Below are 16445 nucleotides of genomic sequence, written 5' to 3' on the forward strand. Positions count from 1 at the left end.
GCTGTAACAATCAAGAAGAGCTGTAACAATAAAATCACCGTCAGAAGAATCCTGAGTTGCTGCGTCTCCTTTGTCGGCGAAGGCTGCGCGCGACAAGTGGTGCCGAAACCCGGGAACTGCCGACCCCTGGGTGAAGGAACGACTTGAAGGACCCCTGAATGCTCGTCGGAAGAGGATTCAGAACTGACGGCGTGAGAAGCCTAGGCACTTTTCTGCAAGGTACGATTTCTGTTGTTTGGTACGGTCCTCTGTCTCAATTGTGGGAAACGGGACAAGACTTACATGTCCCCTTTCTGTACTACAGATTAATTCACTGTCAGTCTCAGGTAGATAACTGAGCAAGCGCTCCCGCTCCTGTAGGTAAAGGAAGCATGGGAAATCAACAAGTTAAGCCGATTCTGGAGGCAACGCGGGCGTTGCTTAGACAGAGAGGTTTAACAATTCCAGAGCAAGTGCTGATTAATTTTTTAAAAGAGGTGGATCGAGTGGCTCCCTGGTTTACTTCCACAGGATCCTTATCCAAGGGGTCATGGAGTAAGTTAGGGACAGACTTGATTACTGAAAAGGAGCAAGGAACATTGAGAGCAGGCACATGGCCAGTTTATAAGATGATTAAATCATGTATAGAAAATAAGAGATGTAGGGAGACGGTTAACGAAGGACAGAGGGTTTTGGCCGACCATCAAGATAGTCTATCAGAAGCAGAAAAGGGAAGAGGTTTAAGGAAAAAGAAGAAACCTCGAACAAAAAGATTTGAGTTTAAGGAGGGAAAGGAGAGACAAAAGGAGGGAGAAAAAGAGGAAGCCAGGAGGCTTTATTCCGTCTTAGACGGATTCAAAAATTTCAGGGTGGAATCCTCTGCCTCTGAGGAGACGTCCTCAGAGGAGGAGGACCTTAAGCATGATTCGTCTAGTTCAGAAGAAGAAGAGGGACTAGATCCTGAGGAGCAAGCAGAATTGGACGAGGAAGCTGCCGAATATGAGTCAGAGAAATATGGGCCTAATCCCCCATTTGCCCCTGGGTATAGACCATCAGCGCCTCCCTTAGAGGAGAAAGTGATGCTGGTGGAAAACAAAAGGATGGCAACGAGGCCTAAGACAGCTAGCTCTCTGATTTCAGAGAAAGAAAGACAGAAGATTAGAGCAGCCTTTCCCGTGTGGGAAGATGCACAACAACAACGACAATATTCTCAATTAGAGTTAAAACAGTTAAAAGCCTTGGCAGAAGCAGTTCAAACTTATGGCAATAGTGCTTCCTATACTCAGGCATTGGTGGACAGGCTAGCGGATCAGGCCATGACTCCACAGGACTGGTATAATACAGTTAAGGCATGTCTCACTATGGGACAATACTTAGACTGGAAATCTATTTTTCATGACCTGTGTGCGAGCCAAGCTAGACAAAATCTAGTTAATCAACATCAGGAGTGATTCATTCTAAAAGTAATGTAGCTGCTGTATTCACAGATATACAGTATTCAATTAGAAATAGAAAACATCCCTTTTATATTCAACATATAAGAGCCGATACTTTGTTACCTGGACCTATGGCTGAGGCTAATGATTTGGCAGATAAAGCAACCAAACAAGTCTGCATGGCTTTGGATCCTATTCAAAATGCAGTCACGTTCCATGAGCTCTATCATGTGCCTGCTACTACTCTTAGACTAAAATTTGGAATATCTCGTTCAGATGCTCGAGATATTGTCTTGAAATGTGCCAACTGTGCTGAGTTTAGATCCTCACCGACAGTTGGAGTGAATCCAAGAGGAGTTCAACCCCTACAGGTGTGGCAAATGGATGTGACTCATGTTCCGTCTTTCGGAAAATTAAAATATGTTCATGTATCAGTTGATACTTGTTCAGGAATTATTCATGCCACTCCTCTTACAGGAGAAAAGGTGGCTCATGTCATCACCCACTGCCTCGAGGCCTGGGCAGCCTGGGGAAAGCCCCTACAGTTGAAAACTGATAATGGGCCGGCCTATACTTCAAAATCCTTTCAACAATTTTGTCAAAAGATGGGAGTCCATCATATAACTGGACTACCATATAATCCACAAGCTCAAGGCATTGTGGAACGTGCAAATGGCACAATAAAAATGTATTTACAAAAACAAAAAGGGGGAATGAGCCCCATTATCAATATGGGTCCAAGGACTTCTATCTCCCTTATCTTATTTACTTTAAATTTTTTAAATTTGGATTCTGAAGGACGGTCTGCAGCAGACAGGCATGTTGGTCATTCATCACCGCGAGAAATGGTGAAATGGAAGGATGTTATTGATAACAAATGGAAACGCCCGGATCCAATATTAATAAGGTCCAGGGGAGCTGTTTGTGTTTTTCCACAGGACCAAGAAAATCCAGTTTGGGTGCCGGTGCGGCTGACCAGGATAGTGAAAAAGGACGAGAAGGATGGAGACCCCGCTGCAGGTTCTTCTGAGTCTGCTGATGCTGAGTCCGGTGTTGAGGGCGCAGGAGCTTCGGTGGAGAATACTGTCAGTGTACCCTGTCCCGTTTCCAGTGATGTATGATGCACAAGTTTTTCGCACAAGTTTTTCCACGCTTTTTCTATTTGACATAATTCCACCCACATAGACCCAAAGAAGGGATGGGGATGGGTTCATTTGGCCTTTTGTCTTTGGTTGCTCTGAAAATTTAAAAGACAACAACAGCGTGACAGAATTGTGCTTGCACAGGCTATGCTTGCTGTGGAACAAGGGGCATCTCCTCAGGTTTGGTTTAGCATGCTCAAACATTGAGACACTATCCTGGTTCTAGCATTCCTGAAGGGCACAGGTTCCCATTGCACCAGGATGCTACAGGATAGACCTGTGCACCTCCCGGGGCTCGAGTTCCCATTGCACGGGAATTTGGGTGTACAGGGTCTCCGTCCATGTAACTTCCTTGATCGCTCCCTGCTGCTGATGCGGAGAGCTGGATCGGTAATTTCATGGCTTCAGTTTGGCATTTTTAATTGAAAGTTAAGGGGGAGATGTCGGGAGCCGGCGCTGGTTCCCTGTCTCCTGGAAAGCCCTTGTGGCCAGTGCGCATGCGCAATGACGTCACCTGCTTGCGCAACAATATGCTAATTGGGTGTTCTCTGGAGCACCAATGACAAAAGAGGACACGCCCCTATATTCCCTATATAAGCCGCGGGTTTTCTGGGGCAAGGTCCTTTTCTCTCCGTCTGCAATCAAGAAGAGCTGTAACAATCAAGAAGAGCTGTAACAATAAAATCACCGTCAGAAGAATCCTGAGTTGCTGCGTCTCCTTTGTCGGCGAAGGCTGCGCGCGACAGGTATCTGCTTCATTATTATATGAATGTGTCACACTACTAATGTTCTTGTGTGTCTTTATTGCATTTGTGTGAACAGACATAGAGGACAATGTTGATGCTCTTCTCTTTTACTTTCCACCTTAGTTTTGAGATCAGTCTTCTCACTAAATTAAAGCTCATTGTTTCCCTACAATGGTTGGCTGGAGAGCTGAAGACATCCACCTTCACAAGCCCTTAATTCTAGGATTACTGGTATTAAGTGTGGATTGGGGAATTTATACTCGTGTCATATTGCTTTTCATCCTTAAATTCTATTTTAGGATTTTATTTTATATCTATGCGGCAGTTTGAATGAGAATGTCTCCCACAGTTGCATATATTTCAATGCTTGACTCCCACTTGGAGAACAATTTAGGAATGATTAGAAGGTGTGGCCTTCTTGGAAGAGGTGTGTTGTTAAGGGTGGGCTTTAGAGTTTCAAAACCCAACTGCCATTCTCAAGTTGTTGTCTTTCTCTTTGTCTCCTGCTTGTGGATCTGATGTAAGTGCTCAGCTATTGCTCCAGTACCATGACTGCCAGTGTGCTGCCACGTGCCCCCTCCAAGATGGTCATGGACTCTAACTGTGAGTTCCAATAAATGGGGTTTTTCACAAGTTACTTTGATCTTGGTGATTGTTCTGCCATGAAAAATAACTCACGGCATCTGTAACATATCAGGTAGAAATAGCTATATAACACTTATCAGTATTTTCTTTTATCTCTTTATTTATTTGTTCAATTTACATCTCAATCGCTACCCCCACTCCCTCCTTCCTTCCCAGTCCCACACTCACACTCACATGCCCCCAAATCCCCACTCTGGATACCAACCCACCATGGTGCAACAGGACTAAATGCCTTCTCTTTCTCTGAGGCAAGACAAGGCACCCCTGCTAGGGAAATAGGATCCAGAGGGAGGCAACAGAGGCCAAGTCAGAGACAGCTCCTGCTCCAATTGTAAAGGGACCCATTAGAGGTCCAAGTAGCCCATCACCTTCATATGTGTAGAGGGACTAAGACCAGTCCATGCATGCTCGTTTGTTAGTGATTCAGGCTCTATGAGCTCCCGTGGGCCTAGGTTAGTTGGTCATGTAGAGATGATAATCACCAGATTGTGCAGCTATGTTTACAATTGAAGCAAGTTAAAGGAGAACTAAATATTATAATTGATTTTTATTATTATTTTATGTGTTATGCCTTATGCATTTATTGATTATGCCTTGGGTATTATTTAGACATACCTAAATAAAATTACCTGCTAAGGTTAATCTGACCCTTTTAAAATAAATGAATACATTTGAAAGTCTAATCTCATAACACTGTAATGGTGACAAAACTTTTCAATTAAACTTAAATACTCTGATCAATTTCTATTATACAAGGAGACTCTTCCGTTGCCATGTTCCCAATGTTATTAAACTTAAGAGCATGCAACTCTATGTGTAAAATACTGTACAGGAACTTTAGCTTTTCTCCTGGAGTTTAACCTATACAATCGCACAATCTCTTACAATAGGCTCCATTCCTGAGGCAAACACAGGAAAATTTAACAAAGGCACTGTGTGTAGTGAAGTGGACATGAATAAGGTAGAGATTTTTTTTCCTTATAGCTCTAACCAGAATTTGCTAAAAACATAACAGAGAAAAAATAAGCCACCTAGGAAGAGGATTGCCCACCGTTACATGAATTTGGCATAGAGAGAGAAAGGAGGAGCAAACCTTTCAGACTTTTCTCTTATTTACCTTTAAATATTCTGTTCATGCTCCATGAAATGAAGCTAACTTGAACCTAGGCACTGAAGCATCCTGGTAATGTAATTAATTTTTCAGCCTTCCAAGGGTGGGCAAGGGCTAATCCTCACATGTAGGAAAGTGAGACTCTTCCTTCACATTTACTATATTATCTAATGTATCTCTTTCTGGGTCAAAACCCACCAGTAGCCTAGGCAAACAGTCAACTTGTGCAGCCAGACTAAAACAGCAGTTTCCAGCAAAGAACATCACCAGCCCCATATTCTAAAATTCCCCAAAGTAACATGCTCCTTCCTATGTTTCTAGAAAGATACAGAACTAAATATGAAGATGGGGTATGAATTTAGGCTCCGGATGACAACCAAAAGGAAATAAATGAATGAGAGAATAGTTAGCATTAAAAGATAGTAAGTGAGATTGAACCGGATGATGAACATACACAGGTTGAAAACGAGATGCTAAAATTAGATGTGGAAAATAAAGGGTTTGTCATGCAAGAGCAAATGAAATATTCATGACAAAGGCCAGTAGGTTAGAGGAACATGCTTTCTAGTTCATTAATATTAACAAAGAAGAGTGGGAAGCTTGTGAATGTCCAGGGAATACAGATCTTCAGAGAAGGAGCGGAGAGACAGTTAGAGATATGACCACCAAAGAAAACACTGGGTACAATGGAACCAAAGGGGTGGAGCGTCTCTCGTTTGTCAACATCACACCCCCTTTAGAGTTGCTTGTATCATCCTTTTAAAAGATAATTTTATCCAAAAAGCCTCTGAAGTATGTATTTATTATTCTCCCTTATAAACGGTTTCCTTGCCTTTGGACAGTTTTGCTTAATGTTAAGTAAGCATACTTTTATATAATAAATTTCAAACAAATGGATTAAAACATCTGTTATTCTAAAAAAAATAAAAACCTTAAGAAAATTTTAGGAGCACTAAGGCTAGACAATACTGAATATTTGAATATTGAAAAGCTACCTATCTATTCAGCAAACATTCAGTATTTCTTGCAATGAGGTCACTTTGTATTGAAAAACAAATTTCTTGAACATCTCTTCGAACATAGGAAAACCTAAGCAAATATTGTCTGGGGTTCTAGTATGAGAGGCTGCCTTTGAACACTCTTCTGATAAAATTCTGACTTCCTCATTAGTGACGTAACCTGTCCTGGGACATTACGTATTCAAATTTTTGTAACGTATCTAATTTATAATGACACCTATAGAAAATGGTGTTGCATTCAGAGATGTTTTAAATTAAGTCATTAATAAGATGCAGAAGGGATTTGTGGTACACCTTTGCCTAGCATTTAGTGAATCATTTTGTCTACTTTCTCATCTCAAGTAATAAAGACTTGACATACACAGAGAATATGGGTTATATAAAACTTTGTACATTATTCTCTTTTACCTGCTTTTAAGTTATCATGATATGAATCAGATGAGGCCATTTCATTAATTTAAGTTCTAAAGAGAGATTTCACTAAAAAAATATCAAGTTTCTACAGCGTTATGAACGAGACTGTAAAAATTATAGCGTGCTAATTTTAAAAATAGGCTTTCTCTGAATGGACCGCCTCATGATAATACCACTCTAATCTCAAAAGCAAGCAAAGTAGCATCGCTTCATAAACTGGACAAAAGCCGATCCATTCATTTCTGTAAGAGTTTGGAACTCCAAGCTTCTGTAAGGCAGGAGACACTGTCAAGAGAACAAAGCAACATCCTACAGACTGGGTAAAGATCTTCACCAACCCTACATCTGACAAAGGTCTAATATCCAAAATATATAAAGAACTCTAGAAATTAAACACCACCAAACCAAATAACCCAATTGAGAAATGGGGCTTGGAACTAAACAGAGAATTCTCAACAGAGGAATATCAAATGGTTGAGAAACACTTAAAGAAATGCTCAACCTCCTTAATCATCAGGGAAATGCAAATCAAAACAACTCTGAGATTCCATCTTACACCCATCAGAATGGCTAAGATCAAAAATTCAAGCGACACCACATGCTGGCGAGGATGTGGGGAGAGAGGAACACTCCTTCATTGCTGGTGGGAATGCAAACTAGTACAACCACTTTGGAAATCTATCTGGTGCTATCTCAGAAAAATGGGAATAGGGCTTCCTCAAGACCCAGCTATTCCACTCCTTGGAATATACCCAGAAGATGCTCCAGCACACAACAAGAAAATTTGCTCAACCATGTTCATAGCAGCCTTATTCATAATAGCCAGAACATGGAAACAGCCTAAGTGTCCATCAGTAGAAGAATGGATAAAGAAACTGTGGTACATATACACTATGGAATACTATTCAGCTATTAAAAACAAGCAATTCCCAAAATTTGTGGATAAATGGATTGAGCTAGAAATGATCATAGTGAGTGAGTTAACCCAGAACCAGAAAGACTCAAATGGTATATACTCACTTATATCTGCATATTAGCCCAAGGGGCATGTCCCACGAAAGCCTTCACTTACCAGGAACCTGAGACAGAGGGGAGGACATTGTAGTGGGACTCTAGATGAGAGAAGCATGGGAGAATGGCAAAGTAGAAGGATCCAGAGGGTCCTAGACAGACAGACAGACAGAGAAGCCTACAAGTAGAACATTATCATAGGCAGATTTGGGCCCAGGGGTCCCGCTCAAACTAAGGCACCAGCCAAGGACAATACAGGCGGTAAACCTTAAACCCCTACCCAGATCTAGACAATGGACAGAACACTCTCCACAGTAGAGTGGAGAGTGGGATATGACTTTCTCACATACTCTGGTACCTCACCTTTGACCATGTCCCCTGGAGGGGGAGACCTGGTGGCACTCAGAGGAAGGACAGCAGATTACCAAGAAGAGACTTGATACCCTATGAGCATATACAGGGGGAGGTAATCCCCCTGAGGAACAGTCATAAGGGAGGGGAATAAGGGGAAAATGGGAGGGAAGAATGGGAGGATACAAGGGATGGGAAAACCATTGAGATGTAACAAGAATAAATTAATAAAGTAAAAAAAAAGAGTTTGAAACTCTATAGTGATGCGAAGTTATGTGGGCAATAGGAAATGTGGTTTCTTAACCTATCAGTACATTTAAGCGTTATGACATTCTCCTTGTATGTATAATAGGAATTTATTTGTAGGCTTTTATATTTTTATGTCTATGCATACTTTTCTGCATGCATGTATGTGTGCCATGTGTATGCCTGGTGTCTGTGTAAGCCAGAAAATGGGGGTAATATCCCCTGTAACTGTAGTTACAGATCAGATGATCATGAGCCTCCATGGGGCTGCTGGGAACTTACCCTGGTCCTTTGCAAGATCAGCAAGTACTCTTAACTGCTAAGTGATCTCATCTGCCCTTAGAAATACATTTTAAGAAAATATTTTTAAATGTCAAGCGGTTAATCACTGGACAGTACTGTGTGCCTATTTTTCCACAAACTGAATGAGTCTCTCCAAGACAGAGGTTGGGGATATTCAATTTAAAGTGCTAATGAAACTTACATGGCCCAGGCATCTCAGTAAAGTACAGGATTTACTAGTCCCTTACCAGGACTATAGGAGCCTAGTGGGCAAAGAATACTCTTTCTAGAGGAGGAGAGCTGCCCATAAGTTGTCCAGGGAAGTCAGGGATGCAGCTTCGAGGAGTCAATGTCCATCATAATGTGGGATTTTGTGTGTGTGTGTGATGCAGCTTCCTTTTAGATGTCCATGCTGGTGTAAGAAACCCCTCACCTATCCTCATACAACAACCTCAGTAAGCATTCCACCAAGTTGTGTGGAATCATTTATTTCTTCTGACACTGATACCTTATCTGAGATGAACAGACAGTTGTTTACAAATGCCCAGTAAGCTCACAACAGACAGATATCATATGAAATCCATTGCATGAATTCAACTCTTTAATCTTCTTATATTTCTGCAATCCTAACTTGTATTTTGAGACTGCTTTGACCAACTATAATGTTTCTTGCTTGGGCCTGAGATGCCCAATATATAACTAAAAGGATAAAATTCACGAAGATTGGCTTCTTTCCCTTTTATTATATTTTATCTATTTGTCTGTCTGTTTTCGGTTTTCTCCATTTATCTCTGGCTTTACTGAAATTCTCTCTGTAGAAAAGGATGATCTCAAACTCACAGAGATCTACCTGCCTCTGCTTCTCAGTGCTGGGATTAAAAGATTAAGATATGCCATCACCTTTAACCTTACTTGTCTTCTTTGCCTTAAGATTTAGGCCCAATTTAGCTCTGCTCATGCAGGTCATTTAAACACCCTTCAGTGAAAGATGCTGAGCCTCTCCATTCAAGACTGAAGACAGGAAGAGGATCCAAAGACTTTTATACAAATTGAAAAGTGCCAGCTTCAGTGAAGTCAGCGCTAGTCCCCTCAGTGCCACATGAAGATCTCCAATTACTGCCTTTCATATTCCAGATAAGCAAAGCTGTTAGTGTGACCATTCCCTAATGAAACTGACCCCAACTTCTAAGCAAGAACAAACAATGTGACCTAGATTTTCCCTTTCTAGCACCACAGCTTTGATTGATACACCATGGTATGAAAATGGAGGTTGTCCACTGATGGGCTTCTAATATTGAAATATCCTAGGAGGAGAGAGAGAGAGAGAGAGAGAGAGAGAGAGAGAGAGAGAGAGAGAGAGAGAGAGAGAGAGAGAGAGAGACAGACAGAGACATAAACAGACAGACAGAGAGAGAGAGACAGAGACAGAAGCAGACAGAGAGAGACAGAGACAGAAGCAGACAGACAGACAGACAGAGACACACAGAGAGAAATGCCTGTACAATTCATTGCAGTGGGGATTCCATGACACCAATAAGATTCTGTGTGACCAGAACAGAGAAATGATATATAGAACACACTTTGACCAATACTGCTTAACTATGCATACTTCTTGCCCATTTCTCTAAGGGACTTCAGAGTCAATGTCAAAATCATAGATGGCAGTGCTGATAAATCATTGCCAAATGAATAATAAATTCACTTGCTGCCTTTCATCTTCGCTCCTTATGTTTGATTTCTGGGGTTAGTGGTCACATCCATCTACCAGAATTCCCATAATCAGGCATCTGATTTAGAACTCAAGTAGCAAAATCATGAACATGCTTCTAAAATAACAACGCAATCCACAAGCATTTCCCAGTGTGTTCCGGATTGTCCTGACAGTAAAGATGAAGTAAGAAGATAATTGATTTTAAAAGAATAAAAAGAACAAGAAAAAAAGCTGTTCTCCAGGGTTGACGGGGTGCTTCAATGATTAGGAGTGCTTGCCTCACAAGCATCAGGCCCTCACTTTTATCCCCAGCAACAGATGAAAGCAAAGTGTCACCGCATGAGTTTAAAGCTCCAGAAATGGAAGTGGGATGGAGCTGGGAGGAAGCCAGTGGTTTACTGGCCATGCACTATAGCAGCATTAGCAAGCTTTAGGTTCAGGAAGAGATCCACATCTCAAAATATTAAAGCAAAAACAATAGCAGAAGACACCCCATTTTGAACTATTGCTTACACACACCACACTCTCACACACACACTCATCCTTATATACATGAGTACATACACATGTCCTAGACTTACTGAATTTAAATAAATAAATTAAGAATAATATACCTCTGTTTTAACCTCAGATAAATTTCAAAAAAGACAGACACTGAAGTCCTAGTCTACCGACAGGCCCCTTGAAAAGCCTATGGCAACAGAACCTCTGAGGCATACCTTGGGTTCCCTAGCTTACTTGTATGCATATATCTGAGAGGCTGATATTGTTAAAATGACCAAGAACTCAAATAAAAGTAGTTCTTAAAATTTCCATATTTCAAAGGTATGGGTAATGTGATATTTCTAAAACAAAATAATCTGTTGAAACTCATATAATGATTAACAAAACATGTACTATTCAAAGATCCAAACCTAAAGCCATGATTGATACTGAACTCCTAAGATGTTTTATAAATGAGAATTAATTTTATTTTATTTTATTCGTTTAGAAACATTTTATAGTAACTGAACCGTATCCTGCTGTCATTAACTTTTACTGTATTTTAAACAGTAACATATTCTGTGAAGCCATGTCTTTGTAATGGACTGTGATGAAAGTGATACTTTTTCAAAACTACTGAAATGCACTGTCTTATCATGAACAAAACATTCTAGAAACTATTATTTAACAGTGAGGGTTGTTTATTAGGCTTCTCCTGTTTCATATTAAAAGTTCTTCAAATATTTAAGCTTTCTATACATGTTAAGGTAAAAGCTTGTGAAGCACATTACATGTTGATATAACTGGCTTCTTTTTTCCTGTGATGTGATTCTACCCTTCATAAAAAGACGCTTTTAATATATTTCATGCTATTTGCCCGGTAGCATGCTGAAACTACAATTCGTTTTCATGGTATCAATATACCACTTTATGGGCTAGGGGATATGGCTTAGATTTCTAAATAATCACAAAGAACAGGCCCTTCAAAACATAAGGAAGTCTCTCAGCAAGATGAAACAACTACAGGATTTAGGCTGTGACTAAACCTCGGGTTTTAATACTAACACTTGGATAATGAGAGTCCTGAGGCCAAGACACACCATGTCATTTAAATGAACAAGGAGACTCAACATAATTGCATAGGATTCTTTATCCACTGCATAAAAAAGAAAGCAATGCATTGATGAGCTGTAGTTTTCAATTATATCCACCGCCTGGTTTTTCATAAAAATAGATAAATTAAGTATGAATTCCAACATGTAGATAAAATATGTGCACAGCATCTTATCTATACAAGATTAAAACACTTGGAGGAAAGCTGAAAAGTAAAGAGAACTACCACAAAAAATAAACAAAACCTCAAGATCAGAAATACCTTTTCATAAATTATATTATTATTGCACGGAGTATATTTAGTCTTTCCTTCAGCAAGATGCCATCTCTAGTATATCTTGAGTTCAAGGAAACAGTTCATTTAAAAAATGGAAACTCAGTCTGAATTTATGTATTTTGATACAATAGATAGAATTAACTTTTGTTATAGAATTTTCCAGGATTTAATTTTATTTTCATTAATGGAAATAGAATTTCTTGTTTAGGTATATACCCGGGCATTGCTGATGTTCCTCTCTTGGAAGTTTTCCTCATCTGATTTTTGTAACAAGCTATTCAGGGAAACAAAAAGAGCTCGAATTCTGTGACAGGAATTTCCAAGTAATATTTACAAGTTTTTGTGGACTCAGGAGATATAGTTAGTTTGGAAATAACAATCTATTATATCAAACTTTCCTGGTAGAACAAGATGGTCTAGTGTCAGTTAGATGGATTATGCCCTCTAGTCATAATGCAGATATATGATTGTCTTACGCAACAGGTTAAACAGTCTTTGGGAGGTTATTTTAAGGACCCTATGCTCCTGAGTACCATTGGTGTTCCTACAAATGTAGCCTCGGAGTGTTTCCTCCATCTTCCCTTATGTGGAGTACTTTCACACCCTCCTAAGAGGCAGAACATTCTCGGGGTGTCAAGCGTGCTAGCACCACTATTTTGGGTTTCTCAACCTACAGACTGAGAGGAACAAGTTAGTATTGTTTATAAAATGCTATATATAGAAGAACTTGTTCCGGAAGCTGAGATAACCTAAGGCAGTTGTTGGCAACCTGCCCAGTGTTGCAACCCGTTAATAAAGTTCCTCATGTTGTGGTGGCCCTCATCATAAAACTATTTTATTGCTATTTCATAACTGTAATTTTGCTACTTCTAAATCATAATGTATGTGTCTGATATGCTCGATATTTGATATGCATTCCATGTGAATGTTCTTTCGGAAATTGTCACAACCCACAGGTTGAGATCCTCTGAACAACAGCAGTATTTTCTATTTTAAGTATCGTGGTTATTCTTTCCCCTCCACTAAAGAAGTTAACAAGCACAGGATTTGATGAGATATAAACTTGAATATAGTTTTGCTGTTTGTATTACAGACTTTGCTATGCTTGCACGCGTGTAGCATATTCAGAAATCTACCAATTAAAGGGGCTCTAAAGAAATCAAGTGGACACACTTCTATCTATGTGTACACTTATATACACTCTGTCCCTTCAAAACAGAGTGTATTATAAGCAGGCATCAATTTTCATTATCATTTTAAAATATAAAATCTGTAGAAGAATAAAAAACATTGAAGCTTTGGATGTAGGCAGACCTGTTAAACCCGAGTCTCTTGATTATGAGGATGTAATTTTGGACTATATATTTAATCTCTGAAGTAAGTTCCTTGAGGTAAAATGGATTTCATGGTGCTTTATGGGATGATTATAGAAGAACCTACATTTTGAGCACAGTGCGACTGAAATGAATGAATGTGTTTATAACAGATGCATATGGTGCTTGTAACCCCTGTGAAGGCTTAGAACACTATCGCTCAAAGCCAATTAAAGACATAAATATAGTCATCTAATACAGCATAATGCTTAAGATTTATATTTTTGAAAATTACTTAAGTGTAGTATTTGTAGTATGGTACTTATAGACTAATGCACATTTCATAATGCTCGGAGAATGGGCTTTGAATGTTTTCCCACACTACTGATATCAGTGTATATCTCATCAAAACAGAGCTTTGAGATTCAGCACGTTCACTTTGGTATATTTAATTCTTGAAAAGTGCATAAGTAAATGGAAATCTAGTAGAATTCAGAGGGCTACTTTCTCCTTAGTACCTGGGTAATAATACCTAATGTGTAACCAGTATGTACAAACCTAATCGTCCTACTATTAAATTTACTAATTTATCCTATTTACCTGAGGAGTTAGTACTGAATATGACACTGTATCCCTATTCCCCTAGCTGCACTCACTTCAAGCATGATCTCTGAAGTATTTTAACAGTGTTTAAATTGGTTGCCCTTAAAGGGTCAGTCATTTTCCATGCTGCTGTCAAAACTAATAACAGCATTCTATCAACTAAATACCCAATGGCTCCCTCTGACCTAAAGGATGGCTACCAAATTACAAAGTATATAAGACTTGTCAAAATACAGCACCAATTTGTTCCTGTTCATCTGAGCCATTATCTACGTTTTTATCCCTTTCAGTCATAGTCAAATCACATAACAGCTACACTGTTTCAAGGTTCTGTTATACTTGGCATGTACCACTCTCTCTGTATGAAGAATGCTCCATTCTTGCCCATATGGAAAGCCTGGTAGAGCCTATCAGAAACAAGGGGTGTATACACTGCATAGCTTTCACGGCACCCATTTCTACAATAACACTTTTATCAGTAAACAAGTTTTTTCCCATTGAACTTTGATTTAAAGGCAGGGATTTATTCATCATCATAATTCTAGAGTTTAGAATAATGCATCTCACAAAATGTCAGTGACTGTGGAATGAGTGAAGGAATGATTAGGAAGTACTCTGAAAAAAAATTTATATGAGTCAATGAATATGTAATTTAAAATAGATTGATAGACTAATCCAAGATAATTATAACATTTCACCATGTTAGTTTAAATTATTAATATATATCCTGTGTTATTTCATAAAATAAAGCCATTATATACACACTGTATAATATGTTTAGGTGAGCTGAGTGTGTGTGTGTGTGTGTGTGTGTGTGTGTGTGTGTGTGTGTGTGTAGATTAGAGAGATGAACACATGAATAAACTAGATTTTTTTTAATGTTTTTTGTTTTGTTTCTGAGACAGGATTGTCGGCATAGCCCTGGCTGTCCTGGACTTTCTTTGCAGACAAGGCTGGCCTTCAACTCCCAAAGATCTTCCTGTTTCTGCCTCCCAGAGTTCTGGGATTACAAGCATGTACCACTATGTCAAACTTAGATTAAATCTTAATATTTCTAGGCCAGAATGCTGATTAATATATTGTAAACTTTTGTGAAATATTGTGTCAGGATCCAGAATATGTGGTTGGGTAAAGAAATCTGAGTAATAAGTCGAGTAAGACAAAAGGAAATAGCTGGGCATGTATGCCTTAGATGTACTCTGCAATATTCTGTATAATGTTCAAGGCACAGAAACCAGAAACCTCAGAGGTTTGTGAAAAAAATGTGCGAATGCATTGTAGTTGATTGAGTGCTTGCTTTGTGTGCATGAGGTTCTGAGCTCAAGGCTCCAGCACTGTACTAACCCAACACACTGACCTCTGTCTGTAATCTGCATATAGAGACTTTAATATCTGAAGTTCAAGGTTATCCCCAGTTACCTAGCAAGTAGAAGTACAAAGTGGGACACATGAAATTCTATCTCAAATGTAAATAAACATATACAAATAAAGAATGCCTCACTTATGGAATTATTTCATGGTTAAAATTGAATGAACCTGGAACAACAAACACTTTTTTAAAGCATAAAGTTTAATTATTGATTAATATCTTCATTATTAAAAGTTGGTTTATTAAAGAAACTTGTTCTGAAACATTTGTTATCCATCTCTCAGATTTCATTTTTAGAGTAACATGTCTCACCTGATGAGCTTGGCTTCCTATTTTAACAGCATAAATAAATGAGAATAGGAATTATAAAGATAAGATAAAGGTGGTTAGAGAAAAATGTCACTCAAACTCATAAAGAACTATTACTTTATAGATGTGATCAGTATTTTCTAATAGACATAGTATTTTGCCTATAAATATTTAATATTCAAATGTCCAGAGTTCAGATTAAGAACAGGTAAACATTTTATATGGTCATATATTTTCAAAATATACTAGCAAAATATATACTTTTGTGTGTTTTACTACATAGTAAAGTTTAGCACAGATTAATATACTTACAGATGTCTAGTACATTTTATGGACTAAAGAGGTACACTCAGCATTCAAAAAAAGATAAAACTTTGAATTATGTCAACCTATGACTACAGGAAACAATTGTTCTTAGATACTTTGGGTAGAGAGAACTTTTAAAGAAAACTAAAATTCAACGTGATTAGAGTAAAAACTCATATTTCCAATCAAGTATCTTTTTAGTCCAATTCAGCTTGGAAACATGAATACTATTATATATATAATATATATATTAATCTTAATTCAAGAAATGCATTTGATGAAAAAATATTTGAATTAGATTTTCTGTACTTGTGAATACTGACTCTTTGATTCTGTTGGACCAACCTTTGTGTCTATGAGATCCATCCATGTTGCTAAATTCAATGTGATTTTCATCAGCCCAGTAGAGTCTATGGTTGACATAATCTATTGTTAGTGCCATAGGTCTAGAAATCTTGGTTTCTATGACAACACTTTGATTGGTTCCATCCATTCCGACACGGCCAATGTGAGGATACTCACAGCAGTCAATCCAGTACAAATTCCTAGGAAAGAAAATCAATAGGCCCTTCATTCACA

General features: G+C 38.7%; 1 protein-coding gene and 1 long non-coding RNA gene across 6 annotated transcripts in view; one reads left to right on the plus strand and one right to left on the minus strand.

The window, feature by feature from the left end:
* The window catches only part of LRP1B (LDL receptor related protein 1B), a 1938012-nt gene that overhangs the window by 217181 nt on the left and 1704386 nt on the right, over positions 1-16445 (minus strand). For all 5 annotated transcript variants that reach the window (XM_084800259.1, XM_084800256.1, XM_084800258.1 and 2 more), the window contains one exon: positions 16212-16411. In XM_084800259.1, the coding sequence (XP_084656385.1) occupies positions 16212-16411 (200 nt within the window). The remainder of the gene's footprint in view (positions 1-16211; positions 16412-16445) is intronic.
* Positions 10-1852, plus strand: LOC311607982. The gene is made up of 2 exons (XR_014782805.1): positions 10-219; positions 1692-1852. It is a non-coding gene; the product is annotated as an uncharacterized lncRNA (long non-coding RNA).

The sequence above is a fragment of the Acomys minous genome (genome assembly GCF_964271855.1).
Source record: "Acomys minous genome assembly, chromosome: 10".
Taxonomy (NCBI): domain Eukaryota; kingdom Metazoa; phylum Chordata; class Mammalia; order Rodentia; family Muridae; genus Acomys; species Acomys minous.